The sequence below is a fragment of the Ailuropoda melanoleuca genome, chromosome 9 (assembly GCF_002007445.2).
Source record: "Ailuropoda melanoleuca isolate Jingjing chromosome 9, ASM200744v2, whole genome shotgun sequence".
Classification (NCBI taxonomy): Eukaryota; Metazoa; Chordata; class Mammalia; order Carnivora; family Ursidae; genus Ailuropoda; species Ailuropoda melanoleuca.
The window spans coordinates 12,466,064-12,481,032 of NC_048226.1; the positions used below are offsets into that span (position 1 = coordinate 12,466,064).

Consider the following 14,969-nt stretch of genomic DNA (forward strand, 5'->3'; position numbering starts at 1 on the left):
ATTTTATTTTATTTTATTTTATTTTTTTTTTTGTTTTAAAGATTTTATTTATTAATTTGACAGAGATAGAGACAGCCAGCGAGAGGGGACACAAGCAGGGGGAGTGGGAGAGGAAGAAGCAGNTTTATTTTATTTTATTTTTTTTTTGTCTTAAAGATTTTATTTATTAATTTGACAGAGATAGAGACAGCCAGCGAGAGGGGACACAAGCAGGGGGAGTGGGAGAGGAAGAAGCAGGCTCATAGCAGAGGAGCCTGATGTGGGGCTCGATCCCATAACGCCGGGATCACGCCCTGAGCCGAAGGCAGATGCTTAACCGCTGTGCCACCCAGGCGCCCCCCACATACATTTTTTTAAAAGCTGCGTACTGGGTGGAGAGTTTTGCAGCCAAAAGTACCAAGGAAGCATTATCAAAATTTTAAAAGCACGGTTTCCAATAAGAGAAAACAGAGCTATCAACCCAATGGAATAATGGGTCCCCTTTCACAATTTCAGATTGGCAAATATTGAAAAAAAATCTTGCAATAGTAGGTACAGGCAAAGACGTTGCACAACAGAACATATTGGCTGATGTTAGGTATATTAATTAATATATCTACTGTGGAAAACAGTTTGGCAATACCTAGCTAGTCAAGTTTAGGATACACATCACCTACAAGTCAACAATTTAACTCTGAGATAGGGTGTTTCTCAATGAGGCCCTGTTGTTAACTCGGGCAGGACAAGTCTCTCTTGTAAGACACCTTTCATAGCTCTGAGTTGCACCCACCGTGTATGAGTTATGTCCCCTACTGTGGTCATTAAAGCAACCATTCTTCACATGTTTCTAACCACTTTGAGTGGGGCAGTCCAGAGCTGATGGAAAAAAACTCTGGGAAAAACTAAAATTAGCACCAGTAGACAAATTTAAGACTAGCTTTTAAAGTCTGTTTAGCTCTGTTTTTAATAGTAAAATGGAATAAGCATCTTAAGTATCCAGCTGCAGGAAAATTAATAAATTATAGCACCTTCTCACAACAGAACATTATACCACCTTTAAAATGACTTTAATAAAGTTACATTTATCATTGTGGGTACAATTCCTGAAGGTAATGTTGATTGAAAAGCACAGAATAATATGCTACTTACATAAAACATATAATGAATTGAGTTTATAATCTTGAAAAATAGTACTGTGTTTATTCTTGAATAATATATAACACACTACATGAATACAGTAAATGCAGTTTTAGAATATTTATTACTTCCAGCCAGGCATGATGGGAAAGTCATCAGAGAGGAGCACACAGAAAATGTAATTGTATTTAAATTTTTATTCCATAAGGTGTGTCACTAGTATGTTCATGTCCTGTAATTTTCTATACACACTGAAGAAATCAAGTATAAAAGAACAGCAACAGGAGTGGATGTGGGAATACATAACGAAGGCTGAGAATGTTTGAATAGAGCTAATCCAGAGATCTGAGAATTTTTGCAGACTGAGTTGAATGAAAAATGTCAGGCAGGCCAATGTGTATGTTCAGAGGGCTTTACAACTATTTAGAACAGGAGAAATGAGGAACGATTAGAGAAGATCTCATGGAAGGTAAATATGGTGATAAAGTGTTGGAGCATGTTTGCAAAGCACTTTGATGGATATGATTTCCCTGGATCCTACCGAGGGATATGGTGATAAAACAAAAGACATAAGTAGGAAAAGAAGTCCATGATACTTGACATAGGGTAAGTTACCACTTAGCTTTTTTACTTGACTTAATTTCTTTAGGTGCAGTTAAAGTGAGATATAGCATGCTGAAGAAATTTGCATTTATGGTCTCCAAGAGCCAGTGTTTATACTCTTGTAATGACTATAAAGAATAAGAGAGCTGCTAGAATTCTAGACTGAGATTATTTAGTTAAAGAGATAGGGTAGAAAGCATTAGGAAAAACAATGGCCTACATGGTCTCTGTGTTCCCTGATAACACTGAGATATCCTGAAAGGTATTCAACATGAAGCTGCCTTAATTTTATCGCCAGTGCACCACCTTTCCCCAGAAAGTTGGGTTACTTCTTCTTGGCTGTTAGGTGTCTGGTTCTTCTTGGAAGTTTCTGTATGCCGCTCACAGTTAAGCCTGGCCTGTAGATTACCACAGATTTGATCAACTTGTTCTCATCTCTCCACCTTCCTTGAAGACCCATCAGTGTATTCCTTAAGTTGAGCTTCCTATCTGTTCTGGATGGTGTTTTTAAAATTTCAATGCTGTTATAAGAGTTTGCTCTTCTTCTCCATCTCCTCTCCCTCTCCCCCCTCCTCCTCCTTCTTCCCTGTTTCATTTTCCTTCACTCTTGGTAAGAAACGAATCAGAATAATTCAGAATATTTCCACTTCTTCCAAATCCTTCCATTTTGGCAACTTAGGCTAAATAGCGCATTCAAGTTCCGACTGGGGGTCCCTAAGACCGCTCCCAGATTTGGTGGCTCTTTAGGAGAACTCACAGGTATCAGTATTTGGACATACAACTATGATTTACTCTAGGAGAGGATACAAAACAAAATCAGCAAAGAGAAAAGTACACAGGAAGTCTGGAGGAAACCAGGCACAAGCTTCCCAGTAGAATCAGATAGGATATGTTTAATCCCTCTAGCAATGAATTGTGACAACACTTGTGATAACGCTGTCTACCGGGGATGCTCATTAGAGAATTTTTTTCTATTGGGTTTTTATTGGGAACTGGTCATATAGATACCCTCTGCCTAGCACGGACCAAAATTCCGGTGTCTTAGAAGGAAAGCAGGTATTCAGCATAAATTGTTTGCATGTACACTTGAAGCACAGTGAGTCACTCTGACTCTCACAATGAGTCCTTGTGAGTTAGGGTGATTGGAAACCTTCCAAAATCTTAGGTTCCCAGATACCAGCCAAGGACTAACCTTGCAAGCAGGATTAAGAGGTCAGCAATCTCAGACCTGCTAATTGTGCTTTTCTGCACAATTATTTTATTTTGTTGAATGGAATGTTAACTAGTCAGGGCTTGTTTAAAAATCATGTATACCTTTTGTTAAACTCATTCTGGTCATTTCCGAGAGTGTGGTTATCCTGTCAGAGGTTGGAATAAGAATGTTAAGTCCAGGGATCTGAATGCTTCAGAAACCTCAACCCCTTCTCCTTTCCTCCAATCATCTCCAAGCGAAGTATGAATTATAAATGACTGATAAAGAGAGGAGCAATTCTGGGAACTTGTTCTGTAGATGCAACTTTAAGAGACTAGTGGTGGGGCAGAGTATGGCGTTAACCGGAGGAGACAGGAACTGCTTCTCTGTTAATGCATTTTGTTTCTTTCTAAGAACGTATGTAGTGGGATTAAAAAATGCATCTAGTCCTTTTGGTTGATCTTAATTTTGGAGGGGTTTCTGTCCCTATTATTAATAATATGTCTAATATGTAGAATGATCTCTTCTCCCTCAGTTGGATTACAAATTCAGTAGCACATTGAATGATTGATTGGGAAGCTGCATTTTTAGGAGAAAAAAGCCACATTTATTTTAAAAGCAGATGCATTTTCTGTTTTTTATATGAAACTGATCTGGAGAGACCTTTCTATTAAGGATAGTCTCCTTTAGATGATGTGTGTATGGTAGGGAAGTTGTTTCTACTACAAGCACAATTAAATATAGTCAGATGTAGAGTCTTATCCCTGTTGTATCAGAATGCTAAATAATCCTGCCATAGAATGTCATTTGCCTTTATGCTTTCCCATAGGATGAGTGTACGCCATCAGATTTTCACTTTTATTGAATTTAGTTTAAAATTTTCTTTCCCTCCCATTTTAACAGGATGTGATACGAAATTTTCTTTCTACTCTTGATAAAAAAAAATCTTAATGATTAACTACAAAGATAGTAATGACATATTCTGACTAGTCCTAACTACTTGCTCTGTCATTTGATATTTAGATGGTGAAAACAAGCCCTTTTCTTCCTATTTACGCTAAAGGAGAACTTCGAGAAGCACAGTCTCCATCAGCGTTATTGAGTAGTATGCATAGTAATCACTTACGCTGTTGTCATTCTCAGACCTCTTTCCTCCTTTGTGTTTCTTATTCACACAGTGGTTGTGGGCAGGTTCAATCAGATACTTTGGGGCTGGCATTTAAAAGGTTTGCTGTTCTTTTTCCATTTGGCCAATTGCGAGCTGGGGAGGATGTCTGGGTTAAAAACCATAATAAATGAAACTTCCATTAGGCTTCTTGGCTTGGGGCCGCTTCCTGTAAAGACCTTATCCTGCCGTCAGTGGTTAGAAGAAGCAGAATGTTCTTTTCGTTCAATAAATGAAAGCTGAAGTTGACCAGGTTGGGTAGCAAAAGTATCTCGTTTTGTGAAGAGATTCTGCTTCTAGTGCTGATGCTTGGGTCACATTTTAACTTGGAACTCTTTGGATGTTGTGACGATAACCTATGGACATATGTCCTAGGAGAAAATGGAACAAATATGTCTAAATTTGTTTTTTAATATTCTTTGAGGTGAGGAAAACTGAATATTGAGATAGTTAGATTATCTCACCAACTTTTTCTTCAAACCTAACTGTTCCTTGAATTTATTCTTTCTTTAGACTTTTCTTTATTCAGAGGAATGCATCGTTGATTGGATGGATAATGTTTTCAAGCATCAAAGAGACCACAGCCCAACAGTGTATTAGCTTTATGCTCACCTTTAAGGACACTTCTTTTCTTCTGGGCACATATGTTAGTATTTCTATGTTTGCAGTTCTGTACATCTCGTTCTGTACTACTTGCACACCTGGGGAAATTATGGTCAGGATGATTTTGCAAAACTCACTAAGAGAGTTCAAGTTTCAGGCAAAATGGAATAAAACCACTCTAACCTTCCCCCCCCCCCACTGAACACAAATATGAAGCCAGGGCAAAATGCTTGGTGAAGCTAGTTGAGCTCTCTGAAAAGTAAATATCAGCATGTAGATGAGGGAAAACACCAAAATCGAAATACCACTGAACTCGAGGTGAGTTTACCATTTTCCCCTCTCTGCTAATCCTCCTGCCCGAATTCAGTGCAGTCTACAGTCTAGGAGTCAGTGTTTCAGAGCACCCAGCTGGCTGTCTGTAGAACATATGACTCTTGATCTTGGGGTTGTGAGTTCAAACCCCATGTTGGGCATGGAGCCTACTTAAAATTTAAACAACAAAAACAAAATTTAGGAGTCAGTACTGGAAGCAGACAGAGAAACAGCCAAGAGACACCCTCTAGTTCTGGCTCAAGCAATAGAAAAGAGAAGCCCCAAAGTTCAGAGAGAAGGGAGAAATCCCTCATCTTTTTGTCTCCCTTCTCTCTGTTTTGTCATGCCCTGGCAATCTTGTGGCAAAGGTAATAGCCATAGTAGCAGCTGGCAGTGGGAAACAGCAGGAGCCAAAGCAGTGAGTGAAGGGGTGTTCTTCCTATTTTGTGAAGCTGTAATTGTGAGGGCGGGGCTAAATCATTGCTTTCTTTTCTTTTCCTTTTATTTATTTAATTTGTTTGTTTTAATCTTTCTCAATCCTCCCACTACTCTGGTGGCATCACAGAAGTGAGTTATTTCTGATTAGAGGATTGAAAAGGGGAGTTCCAGGGTCCCAGAGAGTATCAAGGGAGACAGCTGAGAGGAGGGACTCAGGAAATGATTCCATAAAGTTTGTAAATTTCTGAACTCACTACAACCTGCATGTTCATGCATCTGATCATGATTAGCATACCATCTACTTTGAGAATGAAGTTACTGAGACATTGTAACTTCTACAGGTGTGCACCCAGGGCCTACTTGAATGGCCCTTCCTACCTTTTGAAAACAATACTGACATCAGTCCATGGGGGTTGGAATTTGTGGTGAGAAGGTAATCAAATCAAATGCCTGGCAAAACAATAATATCAACATTCTCCATAGATTTAAATAAGGCACGAGATTTTATAAGGATATTCAGAATGTCTAGGATGTAACCCATGTTGGAATACAAAGGACTGCAAAATTCTCAAATCACATGGGAAAAGACAATGGATGACAATGAAAATATGACTTTATTTTTTTTTTAAGATTTTATTTATTTATCTGACAGAGATAGAGACAGCCAGTGAAAGAGGGAACACAGCAGGGGGAGTGGGAGAGGAAGAAGCAGGCTCATAGCAGAGGAGCCTGATGCGGGGCTCGATCCCACAACGCCGGGATCACGCCCTGAGCCAAAGGCAGACGCTTAACCGCTGTGCCACCCAGGCGCCCCTGAAAATATGACTTTAAAGCAGCTGTTATAAAAATGCTCCAGTGAATATTCACGAATTCTGAAATAAAAGGTAAATTGAAATGTACCTGTAAATAAATAGGAGATATGAAGTGGAAACAAATGGAAAGTTTAGAACTGAAAAATACAATAGTCTCTTCACCTTGCCCTCACTTACCCACCCCCAATTTTCTTGCTCTATAAAGTCAGTAACAAAATGGGGATGACAGAGGAAAGAACCAGTAATCCTGAAAGTAAATCAATAAAAAGTGTGAACAAAGGAGAGGAGAATGATTGAAAAATATTGAACAGAGACCCTCAGACTGTTGGGCAATAACAAAAGATATTATGTTTATATTATTGGAGTCCCAGAAGGAAAGGAAAAAGAATGTGGCTAAGAAGTATTCCAAGAAATAATAGCTACAAACTTTCCAAGTTCGACAAAAGATATAACCTGATAGATTCAAGAAGCTAAGCTAGGCCAAACAAGATAAACCCAAAGGAATACCCACCCAGGCATATAATAACTGCTTAAAACTGAGGACAAAATCTTGAAAGCAGTCAGAGAAAAAGTGACACCTTATCTATAGGAGACAGTGATTCAAATGACAGATTTCTCAGCAGAAATCATGGAAGCCAGAGGAAATGTCCTACCATTTTTAAAGTGCTGAAAGAAAAGTACAGAGTCCAGGATTCAATGAAAATATCCTTGAATGTGAAATGAAGATCTTCTCATATCAGGTAAAACCAAGAGAATTTGGAGTCAACAGACTTGTTATAAAATAACTAGGTGAGGAAATTTTTTAGACTGATGGGATCTGATATGAGAAATTTGGAATATTAAGAATGGAGGAAATGGTAAATATAATATGCCATTCTTCTCTTCTTGAATTATTTAAAATATGGTCCATGATTGAAATCAAAGTAAGACCTTGTCTGATAGGAGTTTTATAAAAAGAAATATAGTCGAAATCACAATTGATGAATTAAAATGAACACTAAAAAAAGCAAAGGAAGGAAGGAATAGCAAGGAACAAAAACAGAAGAATAAAAAACAGTGGAAATAAATACATTGGGAAACCTTCCTATAATACAAACATATCAATTATTACGTTAAATGTAAATGGTCTAAACAAACCAACTAAAAGATAGAGACTGTCATATTGGATTTAAACAACAAGAAGATATAACAGTTATAAACATGTATCCAAATAATGACAAAACTTCAAAATACAGAAGCAAAACCTGAGAGAACTAAAGGAGAAATATACAAATTCGCAATTATAATTGAGAGAGCCAGCACTCCTCTCTAGGTAATACTAGTAGAAAGAAGATCGAGAGTGTAGAATTGAACCATCAACCAACTAGATCTAATAAACATTTATATAACGCTCCATTAAATGCTAATTGACTAAATATTTCTAAATGAATATAGAAACAATCCTTTTTAGCATATTTTGCAAGTTAAGCTATGAGATGTGAATTAAATAACGTATCTGTGTCTTGCTAATGTGAAATTCAAGTTTATGTTTCGAACATTTTAGAAAGCAGGAAAAAGTGGTAAAATATTTTCAAAGCTAGAATGACTCTGTGAAGTAAGAGAAATAATAATTTAAAAACTAGTTAACATTATCTTAAATATTTACTCTGTGCCAAGCACTGTTCTGAACACTTAATATAGACTAATTCATTCAATCCTAATAAGAGGCCAATGAGGTAGTTATGGTTAAGCTCTGCAAAATGCAAGTGATAATTAGATACAGAGCTCTTGAATAAATTAAGATACCAAAATTGGAGATTATGACAACGGTATCAATAATGATAAAAAACAGCTTTTCTTGACTGAATACTTTCTCTGCATTTGACACTGTGCTTACACTTTGTCTCATTTTGTTTGTACACTAGATATTATAATCCCCATTGGATAGATGAGGACATTGAGGCTTAGTACAATGACTTGCCCCTAATAGTACATCTGAGTAAAATGTAGCAAAGCAAAATTCCAACCCATGGAGTCTGTCTCTGGAACCCAAGCTCTTCATCTCTGCATTACCTTCTGAAGATACCCATTCCATCCTGGAAGAAGTGCTTGCCTGTACTGGTGGTCCTCCAGTGATCCAGCAAAAGCTGTAGACTCTCACCGTCCTGCTCTTCAAAAGGCAGTGACTTCCCAATGACTAAATATCCTGTCCTAGAGTAAGACAGGGCTGGGTACGGATGCTTAGAGTCCTCGATTTTAGAAAATGTGTTTTCTTGTGGCTCTTGGCCTATTTTATCCTCAGGCAAACACAGCAATGTAAGTACAGGCCAGGTCAGAATTACCTGACCCTACTGTTCTTTTTCATATTGGAAGAATCTATTATGAGCTATTTGACACATGGAACAAGGTTTATTTCTCCAAATTTGATTTGTTTTTGGATTAAACCCCTAAGGCCTCCAGATAATTATCTTTTTAAAAATATCTCGTTTTCATTATTATAAGTGTACTCTTTAATCCCTATCCCCTATTCTCCCCATCTACCCACCCACCGCCCCTCTGGTAACCATCAGTTTGTTCTCCTGGTTTCTTTCTCTCTCCTTCCTTTGATCATTTGTTTCCTAAATTGCACATATGAATGAGATCATATGGTATTTGTCTTTTTCTGACATATTTCACTTAGCATTGTACTCTCTAGCTCTATCCATGTTTTTGCAAATGGCAAGATTTCCTTCTTTTTTATGGCTGAATAATATTACATTATGTGTGCACACGTGTGTGTGTATCTTTAGCCATTCATCTATTTTAAAAAAGATTTTATTTATTTATTTGACAGAGAGAGAGAGAGAGAGACAGCGGGAGAGGGAACACAAGCAGGGGAAGTGGGAAGGGAGAAGCAAGTTTCCTGCCGATCAGGGAGCCTGATGTGGGGCTCGATCCTGGACTCTGGGATCATGATCTGAGCCGAAGGTGGACGCCTAATGACTGAGCCACCCAGGCACCCCCCATTCATCTCTTGATGGACATTTTGGCTGTTTCCGTGGGGCTCGATCCTAATCTGGGATCATGATCTGAGCCGAAGGTGGACGCCTAATGACTGAGCCACCCAGGCACCCCCCATTCATCTCTTGATGGACATTTGGGCTGTTTCCATAGTTTGGCTATTACAAATAATGCTTCAATAAACATAAGGGTGCATGTATCCCATTGAATTAGTGTTTTGTAATTCTTTAGGTAAATACCCAGTAGTGCAATTCCTGGATCAAAGGATAGATCTGTTTTTAATTTTTTAGGAACCTCCATACTGTTTTCCACAGTAGCTGCATCAGTTTGAATTCCCACCAACAGTGCATGGGGGTTCCTTTTTCTCTGCATCGTTGCCAATACTTGTTGTTTCTTGTGTTTTTGATTTTAGCCGTTCTGACAGGTGTGAGGTGATATATCATTATAGTTTTGACTTGCATGGCCCAGATGATGAGTGATGTTGTGTATCTTTTCATGTGTCTATGGCCATCTGGGTATCTTTGGAGAAATGTCTGTTCATGTCTTCTGCCCATTTTTAATTGGATTATTTGTTTTCTGGGTAATGAGTTATATAAGTTCTTTATATATTTTGGATACTAACCCTTTATCAGATATGTCATTTTCAAATATCTTCTCCCATTCAGCAGGTTACCTTTTAGTTTTGTTGATTGTTTCCTTCACTGTGCAGAAGACTTTTATTTTGACATAGTCCCAGTAGTTTATTTTTGCTTTTATTTCCCTTGCCTCAGGTGACATAGCTAGAAAAATGTTGCTATGCCCAATGTCAAAAAGATTACCGCCTGTGCTCTCTTCTAGGATTTTTATGGTTTCGGGTCTCACATTCAGGTCTTTAATCCATTTTGAGTCTATTTTTGTGGATGGTGAAAGAAACTGGTCGATTTAATTCTTTTGCATCCAGATGTGACTTTGATTTGATCCCTAATGAGTCCAGTCTGTAATATGTCAAATTACCTCCTTTCCTGCATAGCATTTGATGCTCTGTAGAATTACATATGTATTTGTGAAGCATTCCTGTCATTCAACCCAACTGTTTGTGGGGAACACTTTCAATCACACATTCTCAAGCTAAAGCTCTGAAGCTTCCATTTCCTGAGATNGCATTGCCTGAGATTTCCCTCATAGTTTTCTCATTTTTTCTGACTTGGTACATTGGAACAAGAACAGACCTTTCACTTCTATAAATGCTTTTCCCTTTAGTTTTAACCTTATTTTACTATGAAGTTTTAAGGTATCAGGTGGAATTTTTGTTGACATGAGTATATGTTTGTCCTTCAAAATGCACCTGTCATGCTGGAAAGGAAGGTGTTAAGTTTAAAGCAGAGATTGGCCAACTGCACTCTGCTGCCTTTTTGTAAATAAAATTTTATTGGAATATGGCCACATTCACACAGATGTTGTCCAGGTCTCCTTTGGTGCCAAAACAGCATAATTGAGTAATTATCACACACCATGTGGCCTGTAAAGTCTAAAATATTTACAGCTGGTTTCATAGAGAAACTCTCTGCCTACCCTGGTTCAGACATTGAAAGGCATCGGTTGNTTTAACCTTATTTTACTATGAAGTTTTAAGGTATCAGGTGGAATTTTTGTTGACATGAGTATATGTTTGTCCTTCAAAATGCACCTGTCATGCTGGAAAGGAAGGTGTTAAGTTTAAAGCAGAGATTGGCCAACTGCACTCTGCTGCCTTTTTGTAAATAAAATTTTATTGGAATATGGCCACATTCACACAGATGTTGTCCAGGTCTCCTTTGGTGCCAAAACAGCATAATTGAGTAATTATCACACACCATGTGGCCTGTAAAGTCTAAAATATTTACAGCTGGTTTCATAGAGAAACTCTCTGCCTACCCTGGTTCAGACATTGAAAGGCATCGGTTGTTTGATCATACTGGTTAAAGATGCTGTTATTATGGTAGTTTTAGCTCTGCTTTCCCTGGGAGGACATAAGAAAGTAGTCTTTTTTTCCCCAAGTTTTATTCAGGGAACAAATATTGTATGTGTAGAAATTACATTATATATATATTAGGGTATACAACATGACGATTTAGTTATATATGCATTGTGAAATGAGTACCACAATCAAGTTAATTAACATATCCATCACCTCACATAGTTACAATTTGTGTGTATACGTGGTGAGAGCATAGAAGATCTACTTTCTTAGCAAACTTCAGCTATACATGGCTATTATTAAAAACAAAGCAAGAGATCACAAGTTTTGGTGAGAATGTGGAAGAAAGAGAGCCCTTATGCACTGTTGGTAGGAAGATAAACTGATACAGACACATGGAGAACAATATGGAGTTTCCTCAAAAAACTAAAACTAGAAGTATCCTATGGTTTTGGGTATATATATCCTCCCAAAATGAAATCAGCATTTCCTCACTCTCCCTGTTCACTATAGCATTATTCACAGTAGCCAAGATAAGGAAACAATCTAAGTGGTTATTAAGGAATGAATGGGTAAAAAAATGTGGTGTATATATACAATGGAATATGAGTTAGCCATATTAAAGGAGGAAATCCTGCCATTTGCAACAACATGGCTGAACTGGGAGGGAGGACGTTATGCTGAGTGAACTAAGTCAGAGAAAACAGTCTTCTTATGTTCTTTTCACATCAACCTCATAGTTCCATTCATTACTGGAATTTTTCTATAAGTACTTTGATAGAAATCTTAAAAATTCAGTTTCTTAAAAATGCTTTTAAAAAAATATTTGTAGACATTACCAATCAAATATTTCAGTCTTGGTCACTTAGTGGAAAGGTGAGAATTTCTAGTCACATTTTACACTTTGATGGGCTTGGACATCACAAAGAAGGCTCATTTATATTCTCCTTATATTGTGTTTTCTTAGGAGCCACTGAAGTTGTTTCCTTTAGAAAGGCGCTCTCTCGTGGAGTGACTTGCTTGGTCTTCATGCAGTCATGGATATGGATAAACCATCTGTCTGGGGCTCTTTGAAACAGCGGACCAGGCCTTTGTTAATCAACCTGAGCAAGAAGAGAGTGAAAAAGAACCCAAACAAACCCCTAGACCTAAGGGCAAGGCGTTCCCTGGACCGCCGCCTCAGCCTCTCTGTCCCTGACCTCCTGGAGGCTGAGGCCTTGGCCCCAGAAGGGAGGCCTTACTCTGGGCCCCAGTCATCCTACACCTCGGTGCCCAGCAGCCTGTCGACGGCAGGGATCTTTCCCAAGAGCAGCAGTAGCTCCTTGAAACAGTCTGAAGAAGAATTGGATTGGAGCCAGGAAGAAGCAGGCCACCTCCATGTGGTGGAAACAGACTCCGAGGAGGCCTATGCCTCTCCTGCCGAGGACAGGAGGCCTTCCAGCAATGGCATCTTGGATCTGCTCCAGAAATCTCCCATTGGAGAGGATGCACTGGAAGAGCCAGAGGTGAGACCAGGGCTGGGCACTTTCCTATTCCTTTTTCTTTTTCTCTCCTTTCGAAGTGTACTCATTGCCCTTGGAAAATTTGGTTGAGTTATTTTTGTGGTTAGCTTGGATGGAGCGGATGTCATTTACAAGAATTTAAATTCAGGTAATATTGATTGCACCCACTGCTCCCATTCATTTTAGGGTTGACCTCTATGTATTTTAAAACTCTTACAAATAACCTCTCTGGGATACTTTAAGGCATTAAAAGCCCTATTGGATGAGTTTTCCTTTTCCCATCTCCCTGGCAAAGAAATTAAAAGCATAACTTTTCCTCGAACCTTTTGCTTTAAGTGTGTGTGTCTGTCTGTCTGTCTCTACCACTGCTCAGTCCTACTGTAGACAAAAATGCATGTTGATATTCCTAAGAAATGTATGAATGTGTGTCTCCCTTTGACTGTCGGAGAGTTTGAACTTGCTCTGATCTCACGCATATGTGTGTGCATTTTGATGTGCTTGTGCACATGTGGACAAGACTCACTTGCCTGTGGACAGCTTCACTTGCATTCTCTTAAAAAACAAAAATAAACTGAAGAATGCAAATCCTTATGGATTCATTGATTTTGCAAAGCTTTAGTATTTCGATAAGATAAAAGAGCCAAATACAATTATGAGACAAGTCTTGTATTTCTAGAATAAGTTTAAAATAAACTCAGCCCCCAGATTACTAAATCTTGGTGATCAGTTTAATCAGGTTTTTTTTTTTTTTCCTAAATTCCCCATTAATGACATTACAGTAGGTTGCAGTTTTGAGGGAAGAAGTTAATTTTTTTTTTTTTTTTGGGGATTCCAGGTTACTGTTATAACTGCAATACAAACCTGGATATTCAACTGGGAGTTTTGTTTTTTCTTTCAGAACCAAATCCTTTCATATATTGGGGTGTCATATATTNCAAATCCTTATGGATTCATTGATTTTGCAAAGCTTTAGTATTTCAATAAGATAAAAGAGCCAAATACAATTATGAGACAAATCTTGTATTTCTAGAATAAGTTTAAAATAAATTCAGCCCCCAGATTACTAAATCTTAGTGATCAGTTTAATCAGGTTTTTTTTTTCCCTAAATTCCCCATTAATGACACTACAGTAGGTTGCAGTTTTGAGGGAAGAAGTTAATTTTTTTTTTTTTGGTGGGGATTCCAGGTTACTGTTATAACTGCAATACAAACCTGGATATTCAACTGGGAGTTTTGTTTTTTCTTTCAGAACCAAATCCTTTCATATATTGGGGTGTCATATATTTATATTTAATTGTGTGGTATATTTGGTTGTCATTACGGAATAGATCATGGATATTTGGAGGATGTTGTGACCAGATTCCTTTGGAAACATGATGATAAGTCACCATTAACTGGCTTAATTGTCTTTTTCCTTACCATTTACCTTTATGAAATTCTTTTTGTAACAATGTTATGGTTTTTACTGTTGTTTATAAATTTGAAATATGTATTTCCACTAATCAAAATATAAATCAGGTGAATTATTAAACATAATTAATAACTCACAGTTCAGTATGAAACGGGTAACATGTTGAATTGGATACTGAAGTTAATCTTAACCTTCTTGTCACATTATTAACTGATCAGAAAAAATGGGTGGGTTTCTTGGCTTTGATAAGTTAACACTCTCAGATTAGAATAATTTTTTCATATTACTTTTTTAAAGATTTTATTTTTATTTATGAGAGAGAGAGCGAGCGTGAGCATGGAGGGAGGAGAGGAGGGAGAGGGACAAGCGGACTCCCCACTGAGCATGGAGCCTGATGCACAGCTCCATCCTAGGACCCTGAGGTCATGACCTGAGCTGAAACCAGGAGTCAGACATTTAACTGACTGAGCCACCCAGGTGCCCCTAGAATAATATTTTTTGTTTACGTTAGTGCTGTGAAGTTGTTTTGCTGACTATATATATCCGAATACCTACTCTAACTCAGGTGCCATAAAGGTTATGACTTGAAATAGAGATGGATAGGAAAGTGACCCTGTCTTCAAGTTATGATGTATTAAGAGACAGCTTTGTATAGCTCTAAAGGTAGCATAAGAGGCAAGAAGATATTGGAACTATCTGTGCAAAACATCTAAGCCTTGCCTCTTGGCAGCTTAGTGGATGGAGGAGATCAGTGCATTGGGATTGACAGGCATTCATGTGAGGCTTTGTGCAAACTGGCGTAGATTTGATAGGTGAAGAAGTATGGCGGACACAGGCCTGGAGTGTGGGTGAGGTGATTGGGGGTGGTGAGCATTTTGCTGCACCTGACATAGAGGTTAG

At 38.1% G+C, this 14,969-nt stretch overlaps 1 protein-coding gene across 1 annotated transcript in view; it reads left to right on the forward strand.

Annotated features, from left to right (window-relative positions):
• Positions 1–14,969, forward strand: part of MCTP2 (multiple C2 and transmembrane domain containing 2) — a 234,536-nt gene that overhangs the window by 24,090 nt on the left and 195,477 nt on the right. Inside the window, exon 2 of the mRNA XM_002926690.4 lies at positions 12,124–12,661. Within this exon, the coding sequence (XP_002926736.1) occupies positions 12,194–12,661 (468 nt within the window). The 5' untranslated portion in view covers positions 12,124–12,193. The remainder of the gene's footprint in view (positions 1–12,123; positions 12,662–14,969) is intronic.